The sequence below is a fragment of the Propithecus coquereli genome, unplaced genomic scaffold (assembly GCF_000956105.1).
Source record: "Propithecus coquereli isolate 6110/MARCELLA unplaced genomic scaffold, Pcoq_1.0 Scaffold223, whole genome shotgun sequence".
NCBI classification, from domain to species: Eukaryota; Metazoa; Chordata; class Mammalia; order Primates; family Indriidae; genus Propithecus; species Propithecus coquereli.
This window is the reverse complement of record NW_012147523.1, coordinates 4,527,173-4,543,978: the sequence shown is the minus strand read 5'-3', so window position 1 is coordinate 4,543,978 and position 16,806 is coordinate 4,527,173. Positions and strand designations below refer to the sequence as shown.

Genomic DNA, 16,806 nt, shown 5'->3' with positions numbered 1-16,806 from the left:
AGACTCAAGGCCAGTTTAGGGAGCAAGAGCTGATAGAATAAGCTTAATGGGAGGGCAATGCTGGGTATGATTTAGTCAACTGTAAAATGAGAAATGGCTTCTGTACCACAGTCCTGCTTACAAACAGCTGGTAATGGTTGTCTTTTAAATAGGGATAGAGGGAACAGCCAGTAGGATGTAAGGGAAAAGAAAATCAAATTTAAAGGTTAATGATCTTTTTTCTTTACTAATTGTATAATAAAACGTTTGTGATTTCATTATATTAGCAAAGCATTCTCAATTCCAAGGTTCCCAGCATTGCTGCTGTGACATCCCCCAAGAGCTTTTATTTCAGCAAGTCTGAACTTGCCTTGTATATAGTCTTCAACCTGAATGATATACCAACACAACTGAACAGGGAAATAATGTCTTGAGTATTTTTTATGACTAACAGCCTTAGCAACCATCAAATGTCACCTTTTTTATTTTGGAATGTGAATTTCATGAGTAAACTATTGTGTTAAATTAGTGTGTCTTCTGTCCTGTGTATATATTTTCTTTCACCAAAACAGTATCTAATTTCCTATCCTGAGAACATGTAGTTGTTATTCAGTACTTACAGTTCCAGTTACGTTCCAGGTATTATTATCTCATCATCTTATTTAATTCCCACACAAATCTAAATGGTAGGTTGTATTATTTTTCTGCTGAAGCAAGCTTAGAAAGATTAAATGAGGGCCGGGCATGGTGGCTCACTGTAATCCTAGCACTCTGGGAGGCCGAAGTGGGAGGATCGTTTGAGCTTAGGAGTTCGGGACCAGCCTGAGCAAGAGCAAGACCCCGTCTCTACTAAAAATAGAAAGAAATTAGCTGGACAACTAAAAATATGTAGAAAAAAATTAGCCAGGCATGGTAGTGCATGCCTGCAGTCCCAGCTACTCGGGAGGCTGAGGGATTGCTTGAGCCCAGGAGTTTGAGGTTGCTGTGAGCGAGGCTGATGCCACGCACTCTAGCCGGGGCAACAGAGTTAGACTGTGTCTCAAAAAAAAAAAGATGAAATGACTCACCCAAGTTAGTGGCAAAACTGAGAGTAAAATTGTGACCTGTTGAGTTTAACTTTTGGAATGTCGAAGTAAGGACCTCCAAAAATCTCCTCCATAAAAGCAACAAGAACACTGGCAAAAAATTATCAGATCAACTTTTTCAGAACTCTGGAAATTAACTAAAGTTTGCAACAGTCCAAGGAAAATTTATTTAAGAAAATTGCCTGAATTTTGGTAAGACTAGAAAGATTTGTGACAGTTTAAATTGTGCTGAATCTATTCCCCTGTCCCTGGTAGCCTGGAAAGTCAGTAGCCTCACAACTGTGGTAGCTGTGAAAAACAGCAGCCTAGCAACCAGTTGAGAGGGCAGAGGATTTAGTACTCCTTGAAGCCCCACCCTCATAGAATTGTTACTATTTGAGCTGTCAGCTCACTGAAAATCTCCATTTTCGGGGTTTATCTTTATAATATTTGACCAGATTCATAGCTTGCTCTGTTCTATCCCCAGGACATTTTTAAAAACAATCAGCAGCAATTGTTTAAAACAAAAAGGTTGATGAAAAAGCGTAAAGGAAAAACTGGAGAATGGAATGTCCTTAGGAGTCTTTGAAAAGCTTCAGCATATTCCTTAGAATCTAGAAAATGACACACATGTTCAGGGCTGTCCACATGCCCAGGGAAAGAACCGCAAAGGCCCTGATCTCTCACTTCTATCTGATACTGAGGCTCTCTGCAAGCAGGAAGTGAGGGCCAAGGCAGAGTTGTAAATTGCCAGCTGGAGCATTGATAATATGCCTCAACACGCACAGAAAGTGCCTCAGCAAAAGCTGAGCAACTTAGTGGTTCAAGGCCTTTAATGAAATCTCATTCCAACCATTAGCTGACTACTAAAAGACTCTAACAGACTTCCAAGGCCACACACAACAAAGGATACGGACTTGAATTATTCCAGGAAAGTTAATAAACAGTAACAATAACAAATCCTGGGGAAGAAAGGAATCTGATTTCCGTAGTTGTCATATTGTGTTATTTAAAATTTCCGGTTTTCAACTTAAATTTACAAGACCACACAAAGAAACAGGAAAGTATGGCTTGTACACAGGAAAATTAAAAGAAGTCAACAGAAAATGTCCCTGAGGTAGTCCAGACATTGTATTTACTAGACAGCTGAAATGAGCTATTATAAATATGCTACAAAAAATAAAGGAAGCTATATGTGAAGAATTAAAGGAAAATATGAAAACAGTGTTTCACCACATGGAGAGTATCCAATAGATAGAAATTATTTTTTTAAAATAGCGATTCAGAAGTTGAAAAGTTCAATAGCTGGAATGAATTGGCTTAAGAAAGAATTAGCAGACTTGAAGACACATCCACTGAGATTATCCCAGTTGAGGAACAGAAGGAAAAAATAATGAAAAATGAACAAAACATGGGAGACATGTGGGACATTATCAAGTATACCATCATACACATAATGGGAGTTCCAGAAGAAGAAAGGAGCAGAAAGAATATGTCAAGAAATAATGGCCAAAAAACCCTAAATTTGATGAAAAACTTGATCTGCACATTGAAGAATCTCAACAAACTCTAGGTAGGATAGATTCAAAGTAACACACACCTAGACACATAGTAGTCAAACAGTTGAAAGCCAAAGACATAAAGAAAATCTTGAAAGCAGCAGGAAAACAATAAATCCTAACATAGAAGAGATCCTCAATGCTATTAACAACTGACTTCTCATCAAAAACCATGAGGCTGGTGAACAGTGGGATGACATGTTTAAAGTGCTTCAAGAAAGACTGTCAGCCAAAAATTCTATATCCAGCAAAACTGTCCTGCAAAAATGAAGGAGAAATCTAGGCATTCCAAAATAAAAACTGAGAAAATTCGTCATAAGCAGACCTGTCCTATAAGAAATACTAAAGAGAAGAGTGTCTTCAGGCACTATAAGAGGACACTAGTCAATATTTTGAATCCACACAAAGAAATGGCACCAGTAAAGGTAACTGCATAGGTAAATGTAAAAGTCAGTATAAATGTATTTTTATTTGTAACTCTTTTTTCTTGTAAATATAATAAAACAGTAATATAAAACTGTTGATGGGTTTATAATGTATAGATATGTAATTTGCATGATAATACTACAAAGGCGAGGGAGAGAATGGAGCTAAACCGAGCAAAGTTTTTCTACACTAATGAATTTGTGTTGATATTAATCTAAACTAGATTGCTGGGTTTCTTTTCATATAAAATTCACCCTATTGAACTGTACACTTTAGGCCGGGCATGGTAGCTCACACCTATGATCCTAGCATTTTTGGAGGCCAAGGCGAGAGAATCTCTGTAGGCCATGAGTTTGAGAACAGCCTGAGCAACATAGTTATACCCTGTCTCTACAAAAAAAATGTAAAAATTAGCTGGGCATGATGACGTATACCTATAGTCCTACCTACTTGGGAGGCTGAGGCAGAAGGATTGTTTTGAGGTTTAAGGTTGCAGTGAACGGTGATCATGCCACTGCACTCTAGCCCGGGTAATAGAAGAGACCCTGTCTCCAAAAATAAAATAAAGCGTACGATTTAATAGCTTTTAGTATATTCACAGTATTGTGCAACTATTACCAATATCTAATTCCAGAATATTTGTATCACCCCAAAAAAGAGAAACCACTAATCTACTTTCTGCCTCTTTGGATTTGCCTATTCGGGACATTTCATATAAATGGAATCATACAATATGTGGTCTTTTGTGTCTGGCTTCTTTCACTAGCATTGTGTTTTCAAGGTTTATCCGTGTGCTAACATGTATTAGTACTTCATTTTTTTTAATTACTGAAAAATAATCCGTTGTATGGATTCATCAGTTAGTGAACATTTGGGTTGTTTCTACTTTTTGGCTATTATGAATAATGCTGCTATGAACATTCATGTACAAAGTTTTGTGTAAAGATATGTATTCTTTTTCAACCCTGACTGCACTGCAATTCACTTCCTACACTAATAACCTGAAGTTAGTACAGACCTTACAAGGACTCAGTCCCTCACAAAACTGCTCCCAATTCAGATGCTGCCACAAGTGTTTCCACTCTGCCTGCACTTCTGACTGGCTGTAAATTCAAGGGCTCCCATGACCCCCTCAGGTTCAGTATAGTGCTTTGATAGGAGCCATGGAAGCACCTAGTACAAGCACTCAACCCAGAACGGGAGTGTGAGAGCTTGTCAAGGAACGTGTCCCAGAAGTGACTAAGCTGCAACTGGAGTTTTGAGTCATAGGTAGTAGCCAGGAAGAGAGGTTTGGAAAAGTATTTAGGCAGAAGTAACAGCATATATGAAGGCCTAGTTGTGTGTATGTGTGTAAAGTATATGTATGTGTATGTGACATATAGAGAGAAAGATACATAAGATTTAAGAATTTGAACATCAAGTATGAAAAGTAATTAAAAGTAAGGTTTGAGGAAAAGTAGAAGCAATATCATCTAGACTTTTATAGGCCATTTTAAAGAGGTTGGACTTATTGCAGAGAATGTAGAAGAACCAGATCCCAGAAAGATCCCTGAAGAACACCAAATGTAACGAATGGCAGAAAAAAACGTGTGTGTGAAAAAAGGTAGGGAAGGCAAAACTAAAGAGGCAGGGGGAAAACCAGTAGAATATGGAGGGAGTCACCAAAACCAAAGGAAATGTATTTGAAAAAGCTGCATCAAATGCTGCTAAAATGTTAAGACGAGGACCTAGGAGCATCCATGAGATAGAGTTGGTGATATGGAGAGAGTGAGTTTGGCAAGAGCTGTTGGAGCAAAAGCCAAGCTGCAGTAGGTTAAAGAGTAAAGAAGACTCTGGGAAGCGGGGGCAGGAAATCTTGATAGGCTGGAGGCAAGGGAGGTCAGGCAGAGCAAGGCAGAAACAAAAAGCTTGATGCCACCGGAGGATGACTTGACATAGTGGGATAGTTTTGTTTTGTGATAGGGGAGACTTAAGCACATTCACACACTTTTGAGATCCAGAAGAGGATAGATACGAGAAGAGAAAGAAAATAAGTGGGACAAGATCCCAAAGAACGTGAGAGAGGATCAGTAGGATGAAGAATGAATGTGTGCAGATAACTTCACAAGTTTGATGCTGAGCAGTTGAGGAGATGCAATCTGATGGCCTCTTTTTTCTGAGAAGTAGTAGAGACTGGTACCTACTAAATGCAAGAGAGGTGGTAGATAGTTACGATATTTAAGGAGAGTGCAGGAGACTTGGAATAGACACAGTAAAGAAGGGGGAGGTGCTGAATTAGGGACCTAACTAGTTTCTGGACAGAGGTGATGGCCCTGAGATTGAAATTTAGAAATTTACAGTGGCACCCCTCTGCTCTAATATAAGATTTTCTCCATCAGCATTCAGCAGCCTGAAGATAAGTGCAGAAGGGAGAAATTTTTATTGAATCAGGGCTATGGTTTTTGCCAGGTGGGTGCAGTGAAGGGATAAAAGGTGGTAATATGATGGATCAAGGACTCTAGTCCAGATAGGGAAAGAAGTGAAGACGATAGGAAAGTGAGAACTGAGGTCTACAGTCAGTGGCTAGAAATGCCAGGGAGGTGTAAGAACGGATAAGGGTAACAGGAGGGAATGCGGTTACTATAGTGGACACTAAGACTTAGCCTCAACCTATTATGTTACTCAGGTTTTCAGATACTGTCCACGTGTGGTTCATTAAGGTTCTTTGTTTTACCCGTTCACTCTTTGTGGTCAGTTCACCATTTATATTCACCTACACCCTAAGGTAGGAACCAGAAATCGTGGCAGATAAAAATCATCACCACTAGCTATGTTCCTGGAGGAAAAACTTAAGTATGTAAAGTTTTTAAGTTACCTATAGGCTATCCTTTTCTGTGCTTACGCATCTACTTTAAAGGATGAGCTTCTGGAGTATGACTTACCTGGGGAGGTGTGCATCACTGCCTACATTGGGGCCCTCCCCCTTCCTATTCCCCTCCCCTCCTCATCTTTCCTCCAGTTTTCCTAAATTTTTTCAGCCAGCCTATCACGAAAACATGAAACTCTCTTAGTTCAATTGGAATATTGTCCCTTGCTTAAATACAAATGCTCTTGGGAAGGGAGTATGTTAAGCCTTTATCAGTCACTAAGACATCTGTGGGAAGGTGTTTGTTTGGTCTCTGTAACTAATGAAGATAGCTTGCCAAGAACAGATTTTTATATCCCCACAGAAAAAATAGAGCTGGAGATCCACATTGATGGTAGGGATCGGCCAGCCCAGATCACAGTACCTAGAGCTGACAGGAGAGCCCCATGAGAGGAAGAGAACATTGCGGATTGGAGGAAAACTTAAAGGGGACATAGGAGAAGGCAATAGCAAATTTTACCTTCACCATTTTTGTTCAGGTCTAACCCTGCATGGGAAAACTCTCTGGCCAGGTTGATGAGCACTTCACATGGTTTGCTCTGACAGACTCTGGTGGCTATGTGCTTCTCTGCTTTACAACCCCTGTGTTACAGATTTACTGTGACACTGTTTTCACATGTAGTGATCACATGCGTTACAATCATCCTCATTGTGGCAACAGACATGCTCAGACTGGCTGTGTTAAATCATTTCAGCAGTGTCTGGATCTACAGATGATGGGTGTCAAAAACTACTTAAGATACCCCTACTTAGTGGCGTAAGACTCATTATGACTTTTACTTTTGTATATTATGATACACAGGTGAGAATCTGAGAGGCATGTGGTGTGCTATAGTTTCTAGTTTGGTTTCCTTTTTCCTATTGTGTATAACTTTTATATGGCTGGATTGGTTACCTAGGAAACAGCTACGGGGTAAAGATGGATTGGCTGTTTGGGGAATGAACTTACTGGCCTCTTCAAGGGGCAAAAAGACCTGTTGGATAAAACAAAAATCAGTGAATGGCTGAGCTTATGCTTAATAAGTGTGCTGCAGAAAACCACACTGAGTAAGATGGCTCTACAGGAGAACCTATTTAATGCAGTGTGATCTTAAATTTAGCTTGTTTTTAATTCCTTTAAGCTCACCAAATGCTTATTAATTCCACTGCTACAGGCCATTTTGGGGTTTCTAGTGAAGTAGAACGTGCAGTTCCGTCTCTGAAAAGTTCATGTCCTGTTTGGGGTAAAAAGACGCTACCTTAAAATCAAGTACCTGATTGTGTGATATAGGCTAAATGTGTTAAGACAATTTGGAGGAAGTAAAAGATCTTCATTATCAATGTGAGTGATGGATTTGAATCTACAGGCAGAAAGTAATTCATTAAAGTAAAATATGAAATTTAAAGGCCTGGTGAAAGTTTGTGTACAAACAGTATCTAAATTTACAAGATTTAATAGTAGCAGCACAGTTACCCTTGCAGATTCCCCAGTTAGCTTATGGAAAATATGTGACTATGATATAAATAAATTTTGTTGATTTTAGAGTCTTACACAAACGAATGAATTTGAACAACAGTGTTGACCAATCACTGTTTCCACTGGCCCTTGTATAATGTATTTAAGGAAAGTCTGTTTTCACCAAATGCATGACAGAGCATTAGTTTTGGAATCTCTAACTGCTACAACAACGCTGAGCACATAGACACTCAATAAAATATTGTGTATTGATTTACTCATATAAAATATTCCTTCTGCTTGTCAGTTAGCATTAGCTTTCTTTTCTTCCAGAATAGAGCTGCTGAATATTTTATCTTGATTTGTTGTGATATGGAATTTTAAAAATACAGGAGCATTGGCCAGGCATGGTGGCTCATACCTGTAATCCCAGCACTTTGGGAAGCCAAGGTCGGAGGATTGCTTGAGGCCAGTCTGGGCAACATAGACCCTGTCTCTAACAAAGTAAAAAAATAAATACAGGAGCATAGCTCTTCTTTTAAAGCTGAACATCTGTCAGGTTATTTCCAGTTTGTTTGTAGGAAGTATAGCTATAATTTTCATTTTCTTGTTTTGTTTGTATTTACTTAGTGTGGTATGCTAGACAGGAGAGGAGGAAAAATAACAATCCTACTCATAAAGCTTAACAATCCACAGGCACAGAAGGTTAAGTTAAATTTCATCCCTATTGCTAAGGGAGAATAAGAGAGGCAACATAATGATACTCAGAAATATTTCGAAGGAGAGAGATTTTATTTATGATTTACGGACTGTATAATGTTTAATATTTGCCAGCAAAAAATAATTCTTGAGTGTAAATCTAAGTCCGCTAGATACATACAGTTACTAATAAAACTTTCTTGTATGTTAAATTAAGATGTAAAGAAAGTTGCTGCTATAATAAGAATCTGTAATACTGCATTTTGTCAGAGGGTCTTTCATTGCCTATAGTTTATTCTTATAGCAGTTACAACTTTTATAAATGTGGAATAGTGACTGTAAGAGGGTAATTTGTTAGAAGTCTTTTGCTCAATGATCAGAAGTAGTTTCCTGTTAGGAGTTCTTGGGCACTGCTTTGAATGCCTTCTTTATTTCCAAAATTACAATAAAATGTTTTATCATAATTAGACACTCCCTCCACCACAAGTTTTCTTTTCAAGGACTTTTAATGTTTCAATTTAAGAACAAGCAATTCCCTGATGCCTATTCACCCCTACTTTATCCCCTCTTCTGGTTTCAAGCAGTTACCATGAAACTTTAAAGGTTAGCAATAGTGTCAGAAAATTTTTACTGCTTTACTTGTCTTTGGCCTATGAAATCTCTCAGCTCACGGGAGGCTTAGTGTGTGGCATGAAGGTTTGGTCCCTTTCTGTCCCCTATCTGCCTTCATCCTGCCTCTGACAACCCCATAATTACAATGCTGTTTACACTTATGCAGGGATCACCAGATGGACCTAATTATTAGATGATTTGGGAGAAAAAGTGCAGCTTGTTTATTTATCTTCTTCCACTCTACTTAAAGTCATGGTCAGATAGAGTTAGCATTAGAGGGGGGAAAAATTCCAACTCAAGTTTGAGAGCAGAATTGATTTCTTATTTCATTTTCTTTCAACATGTTGCTTTGTTTCTAAAGATGTATCAATGGCAAACGGCAAGCAAGTTTGAGGAAAAAAACCCTCCCTCCAACAGCAAACCCCTCCACCCCACCCCTGTGCATCTAATCTGTACACACAGATCCGGCCCTGCTCTGTCTTCTCCCATCAAGGCAGCTTCCCAAAATGCCTCTAGGAATTTTAGCAATTGACTATCCTCATAGAAGGTGCTTGTTTGTGGCAAGTGCTATGATTTTGAGGTCAGTGTCTTTTTATTTTTAATTTGTGTTCATATTGAGAAAATAATGCAGACCAAAAAAAGACCTCCCAAAAAAACTATTGTATTTTCCATGGCTCCTGAAGTTTCTGTTTCTGTATTTTTGGTAACTCTTTTCCCATTTGCAGTTGCCCTTGCAAGGGAAAACAAGCAGTTTTTATTCAGAAGTAACATTTTAATCATTCTTCTAAGTGAGGAAGAAGAGAAATAATTGCTCTTTCATATTTCTGATCTAAGTTTTTATAAAGTCCCCCCAAATTGATAGAGAGGTGTCCTTGGGTTTGACATGAGAACATGTTTATGGAAAAATAATACTTGATGTTTTACAAAAATCACATTGATGTTATTTAAATGGGGGGGATACTTTAAAATTACCTTTGTAATTTGCCTTTGTGCTTTTCTGTTGAAGCATGACAGTAATTGTTTGACAATGTACACTTGTACAATGCACAAAAATGGTGAACTCACCAAATGGAGGGGGGAATCCTACTAGTTTTTTCTCCTCATCCAAAATAAATCAAATATACAATGAGTCTTGGATCTGGGATCTGAGAATAGAAAAAACTCAATTCGTTAAACTAGTGTGCAGGCTCAGCAAGGGCAGGAAGTTCATTTTGGTCGCTGTTATTTCCCTGGAGCCTAGAACAATGCCTGACATAAGTACTCAGAAAAGTACTTGTTTAATGAATAACTGAATGAACTGCCTTTTATGGCTTTTGTGAGGTTGGGTTTTTTTGTTTGTTTGTTTGTTTTTAAGTTCACTTTGTATGTTCAGCCAAGTGTTACTACATTATGGACTACCGCAGAGTAGGACTCAGGTGAATTAAGTGCTTGAATGATCCATGAAGAGACAAATAGGATTTAAGGACTAAAGGGGTAGTGGTGGGGAATATTCCCTGGGTACCCCAAACCCACTAAAGTATTCCCACCTTTTGCATCTCCTCAGGAGCACTCACTGTGGGCCTTGTGCGACAGTGTCAAACAATCCATGGACGAGACCGGACATGCATCCCTCCCCGGCTTCCTCCGGAGTGGGTCACCACACTGTTTTTTATCATCATGGGAATCATTTCATTGACTGTCACATGTGGTTTGCTGGTGGCTTCCCACTGGCGAAGAGAAGCTACAAAATATGCTCGATGGATAGCATTCACTGGAAGTAAGTAACCTATGCTTACTAAATTTGTCTAGAAGGCACACACACTGGTATTTTTATGAAGATAACCAAGAATCAGTCATAAGGACTCCATAATCATCAAAGAACACCACTGGCATATGGCTGTGAGATAGACTCTACACAGTCCCATCAGTTCTTCAAAACTCTTACAAGACCTGGACATCCACAACTTAATTGCTTTGTATGAAATGGTATTTTATTGAATTTTATTTTTGTTCAGATTGTGACATACGTATTCCAGGTTTGTGACACAGACCCATCACTAGTCTGAGTCTTTTCCTCTTCTTGAAGATATTGGTGTCTGCTATCAAAATAAAGATAAATCTAGAAAAAAATACATAAAAAATATAAATTGGATGAAGGTGGTGATATGCTGTTTAATATCATTGATTTTGAGTTTCTGCTGTATGTTGTATAACCATTGAAAAATCAACACATTTGGTTATTTAATAATTATCAACATTTCTTACTCCATTAAGCTATGCTCAAGGGTGTGATAAATTTGTATATTATACGTTCTGTTGTGCTTTCCAAAATTGGTTTAATTTCAGAACACATCACAAACTTACCTCAAGTTAAAAGAAACAAAATGCAAAAAGAAAAGATATTTCTGTAATTCTGCTTTCTTGCTTCTTTCTCTCTAAAGCAGTTTTATACCCCAGGGGACATTTGACAATATCTGAAAACTTTTTTTTCTTTTCTTTTTCTTTCTTTCCTTCCTTCCTTCCCTCCCTCCCTCCCTCCCTTTTTTTTGAGACAGGCTTTTACTTTGTCACCCTGCGCTAGAGTCAGTAACATGATCATAGCTCACTGTAACTCACTTGAGCAAACTCCTGACCTCAAGTGCTCCTCCCACCTCAGCCTCCCAAAGTGCTAGGATTACAGGCGTGAGCCACCACACCTGGCCTGAAAACATTTTTGATAATCACAAATGATAGTCACAAATGTTGATAGGGGATGCTACTGGCATCTAGTGTATAGAGGCCAGGGCTGCTACTAAATATCCCCAAAATTCACAGTATAGCTCCCCACAACAAAGAATTATCTGGTCCAAAGTAGCAATAGTGCACTGTGAGAAACCCTGCTGTAAAGAAACAATATAACAATACATATGCAAAATACTGTGAGACTTAACTTTTAATTCAGTGTATTAAAATCATCTCAGGTTTACATAAGTTTTTTTTAAAATGAGTATTATACCACAGCTCACTTTCACTTGATATTTTCCTTTAGAACTAGTATGATTGGGATAAGGAATAATCCTTTGTATCCCTATTGATGTTAAAATTAAAACTTAGTTTATCATTAAAGGCTGTAGGATAGTGATATTTCTTCATGAGTCTGTTTCTCCCTGTCTCTCTGTGAAACTTTATCTTTAATGTGTATGTTTCTGACTCTGTTTATTTTTGTCACTATATCACCCTTAATTTTTAAATTTAGATCAAATTGCCTTTGACATAAAAAAAGCTCCTCCATCCTTGTTACACAGTGTGAAACAAGTTGATGATCTTTCTGCTATCAAACAGACCCCCTGAGACAGTTCTTTTCTGGAGAGTAGGGTCTAGAAGTAGTTGTAGAGACAGTGCTGTTAAATTTGAGTGTATTGATGAGGATTTTAAAGAGAAATTCTTTATCTTTTACTCACAGATACAATCACTTATCCCGAAAGAATTCACTCTTCAAGGAGTAAAATAATATCAAAGAAGGATTTACTTTCTGGATTTAGTTGAAATTTGAGGATGCATATCCTCTGAATACCAAGGATCTAAAATATAATTTAGCTAAGTAGAATGAGTCAAAGAAAGCATTAAGATGCTCACATGAACTATTCGTTCTTATGACCCAATAAAGGGGAAGAACTAGGATTATCTTTTTCATTGCTCAACAGAGAATATTTTTATAGTTGCCCCCAAACGCCAAAATAAATTTCCTTTATTTTTTTAGTTAAATAATTTAACTTTTGAAATAATATATGCATATGATACATAAGTCAAAGCCTATGAAAGGATAACCAAGTGAAAAGGCTCATGTGTGGCGTTGTCACCCAGCCATCCAATAACCCCTTTCCTAGAGGCAACCATTGTTACGAGTTTCTGGGGTTTCTTTCTACAGGTGTTCTGTACATAGAAACATATGTGTGTGTGTGTGTGTTCTATAAATATTTATATAAATTTTTTTTGCTATTCTATATGGTTTTTTAACTTCGTATATCTTGGAGTTAATTTCATTTAAGTAAGCATAGTGCTACCTTACTCTTCTTAGCTTTCTTAATACATTGTTTTTGTTACCAGAGCTAGTCTGGTTGGGTGGCAGTTCTTAGGGGGATTGGGCTCCCCCTAGTGCTTCTATTCAGTCTATTCAGCTCTTGAAAATGTATTAATACTTTATCTCTATTGTATATATTCCTATTCCAGTTAAGCTATAGTTTTCATAATAATGTGAAGGTAATATTTTCTGATGGCTGTGCACAGTGGGAAAATACGTCTCAGAGTAGAGTCCCCCATGATGGGACTTGCCTATGAGGGCAGGAGAAGCAAATATGAGTCTTCTTCAAGTCTGACCCTTGTTCTTTCCTTTGCCACCCTGATTTACAACTTAATCTGTCAGTACACCTGATACCTGACTCTCACCACCAAGAAATCTGTGCCATGAAAGATACAAAGTTATGGCTTTACAAGCTTATTTAGGACCCAGAACTTAATCTTCAAAGGTTGACAGATATTATCTGCATTAATAATATTTTAAGATCTAAAGCAACTTCATAGGTCACAATATCTTAAAAGAAAAAGTCATCTACCTACATTAAATCTGCTCCCCAGGAAGTGTAGAGAACCTAATTCCTTGGATTTAAAACCAAGGTTAGACTAAAAAGGACTTCATTGTACCCTTAAAATATGATTAAGCTTTTTCTAACTAATTTGGAAAATATTTAACTCTTCAAAATATTGTACTTTATAGTCACTAAAAGCTTACTCCATTATAAAGCATAGATTTTTATTTTACAGTAGAAAATAGGAAACAATGGGCCGGGCGCGGTGGCTCACGCCTGTAATCCTAGCTCTCTGGGAGGCCGAGGCGGGCGGATTGTTTGAGCTCAGGATTTCGAGACCAGCCTGAGCAAGAGCGAGACCCCGTCTCTACTAAAATTAGAAAGAAATTAATAGGACAACTAAAAATATATAGAAAAAATTAGCCGGGCATGGTGGCGCATGCCTGTAGTCCCAGCTACTCGGGAGGCTGAGGCAGGAGGATCGCTTGAGCCCAGGAGTTTGAGGTTGCTGTGAGCTAGGCTGACGCCATGGCACTCACTCTAGCCCGGGCAACACAGTGAGACTCTGTCTCAAAAAAAAAAAAAAAAAAAAAGAAAATAGGAAACAATGGGAGTAAAGTTGGCAAATCAATTAACAGTGAACAAATTTAATATCCACACATTGTTAAAGCACTTTTCTTCTAAATTATTTGTTTCTTGAGATTACATTAGTCAAACATAAGAAAAAATTGTTTTTAAAACAAAAATTTTGTCCCTTTTTTTCTTAGATCATGTGTAGCTAGATAGGGGTTTTATCTCACCAAACCATATTAAGCCATAAGAACCATTAGAAATTGGTGACAGATAACACAGATTGGCAGCCTTAATAAAGTTATTTGTTGCTAACTGTATAACAAAAAGTCCAAAAAACTCTAAAACTTTATGCCTGAATTTTTCATTTGTTTTACAGTAGTTATCTGAAGAAATCCATGTTCACTTATATAATGTTATTTGATGTGGTCATTTGCCTAAACTGAAATAGACTCTACATATAATATAAAATAATCTATCTAAATGGTGCAAAACAAACGAGTGCTGGTGTTTTGTTTTTTGTTTTTTTTTTTGAGACAGAGTCTCACTGTGTTGCGCGGGCTAGAGTGCCGTGGCGTCATCCTAGCTCACAGCAACCTCAAACTCCTGGGCTCAAGGCATCCTCCTGCCTCAGCCTCCCAAGTAGCTGGGACTACAAGCATGCGCCACCATGCCCGGCTAATTTTTTTCTATATATTTTTACTTGTCCAAATAATTTCTTTCTAATTTTAGTAGAGACGGGGTCTCGCTCTTGCTCAGGCTGGTCTCGAACTCCTGAGCTCAAACAATCCGCCCGCCTTGGCCTCCCAGAGTGCTAGGATTGCAGGCATGAGCCACTGCGCCCGCCCTGCTGGTGTGTTTTTTAAGCTGGTGTATTGCTTAAGCAAATTTTAGTTTTTAATATATTGGCTAGAGATATTCCTTCCAGGAAAGAATTCCTAATTGGCTTTTTAACGACTCTCATATTAAATGTTGTTGATTGATTAACTCACAAAAAATGTAGAGACAAGTGTCAATTGATATATTTATCCAGTACTCTGTCAGTATTCCTGGAGATCGTTTAACTAGTAAGAGGTTTCTTACTCAGTTAATAATAGAAAGCTTCATCTCTTCATATTCAGTGACTAGTAATCTGTCTTCACATTACATTGCAGAAAGGTTTCTGCCTCCAAAGAAATTTGAAGGATTATGAACATTTGAACAATATGCTTTCAAAAAGCCAAAAAAAAAAAAGGCTAGCCTATCTGTAGGTAATTTTCATTCACTAAAAAGAGCATTTGGTAACATGGGGAGCACACTGTTTGCTACAACATTGGTCTGTGGAATTACTTCTAACCAGACATTGGATTTTCTGATATCTTTCTAGAAACATTTTAGCAAATAATATATTTCATCGTGTTTATATACAAAACTCAAAAAAGGTTTCCCACCCTCCCCTACCTTAACCTCTCTGTATATTCAGAAACTTGAGAGATTTTATTTTTTGGAATATTGTCCATGCTAAGAAATAACCATTCTGACAATTTACTAATCATCCTAGAGATTTGAGGTTCTTTCTACCAGCTGATTTCAAATCAGAGTAAGATAAATGATACTTATTTGTCTGTACCTTTTCTCCAATTCCTTCTAACTAATACTGAGATGGACAGAGAAGTACCAGAATAACTATAGTGATAATAGTATGCAACATTTATTCAGCACTTATTGTTAACTGTCACTGTCCCTGTCACTGTGTCAGGGACTTGACCTTATTTTATTTATCCTTCCAGTATTTCCCCCGTTTTCAAAAGGGAACCAGAGGCCTAATATTACACAGCTAGTAAGTAGTAGAGCCAGAAGTTAGCCCCTGTCTGACTCTGGCTATTGCCCTTGATTACTATTCTAAATAGTTAGGAATAGTATATGTGAGTACTTAGTAGGTTTGGAGAAGGCCTTTCTTAATCCTGATATTTGAAATTGTCCCAAACCTTATGTAAAAGGCTAATCTGGCTTTTACTGTATTTAATTGTTAGACTTCAGGGATATTATGTGACCTGTAATATATGCAAATCTTTTGACAAGCGGTCCATGTTTTAACAGGTTTGACCATGTTATCAATCCACACACCTTCTTATAAACTTTCCTTTTTGGCAGATTTTCATTGTTTTTTTAATCACCAAACCATGTTACTAATGTTGTGTTTTGGTTTGTTTTACAGTGATCCTTTTCTGTATGGCTGCCCTAATATTTCCAATAGGATTTTACATCAATGAAGTCGGAGGTCAACCTTATAAATTACCCAACAACACAGTAGTTGGGTCATCATATGTACTTTTTGTCTTATCAATTTTCTTTACAATAGTAGGACTTCTATTTGCTGGCAAAGTTTGTTTACCAGGCTGATGAATGTTTAAATTGCTTGACTCTCTTATTATTTTTTATTTTATTTTATTTTTTTATTTTTGGAGGGTGGGGAGGACAAAGGCAAGGCATCTGAGCAGTCCTCTTGTAGGAAGATGCTTAGATGAAACTGATGCTGAAAAGGAAAAAAAATGCTTTGATTTGTTCTCACTATGCACTTTGGATTAAAAAAAAAAAAAAAAAAGGAGAGCCTTTTCCATAACCAAATACAGACAATATTGACTAAATCTCCTGAGCATATTCAGGCAGTCAGGTCTGCACTGTGATAGCAACCTAGTGAAGGAGAATGCTTTATACTGAAAAGCATGTTGCCCTTTGTGACTCTGTTGTTCCATTTTTAACATCACTCTAATGATTCATTTGAGGGGAAAAAAGTCTAAGTATTTGTGAATCATGGTGGACCAGAGGGATGCAAGAGAAGTTAATGTGGGGCTGGCCTCACCTCCTAAGAAATTAGTGTTCACAACTTCCTTGTAATGGTGTGGGCCTTCGGCACCAGAATGGATTGCCGTTGCATTACTACACCAAGAAGCCAATAGATCAAAACTTGTTTGCTAAAATGTATGTAAAAATTCTGAAATTCCTTATTCTCTGTGTACAAAAAAAGAAACAC

The 16,806-nt window shown here is 37.7% G+C and overlaps 1 protein-coding gene across 1 annotated transcript in view; it reads left to right on the top strand.

The window, feature by feature from the left end:
- The window catches only part of LOC105810926 (chromosome unknown open reading frame, human C16orf52), a 64,211-nt gene extending 47,652 nt beyond the window's left edge, over positions 1-16,559 (top strand). The window contains exons 2-3 of the mRNA XM_012644982.1: positions 10,223-10,435; positions 15,991-16,559. Coding sequence (XP_012500436.1) covers positions 10,223-10,435; positions 15,991-16,175 — 398 coding nt within the window. The 3' untranslated portion in view covers positions 16,176-16,559. The remainder of the gene's footprint in view (positions 1-10,222; positions 10,436-15,990) is intronic.
- Positions 16,560-16,806: the final 247 nt, after the last annotated feature.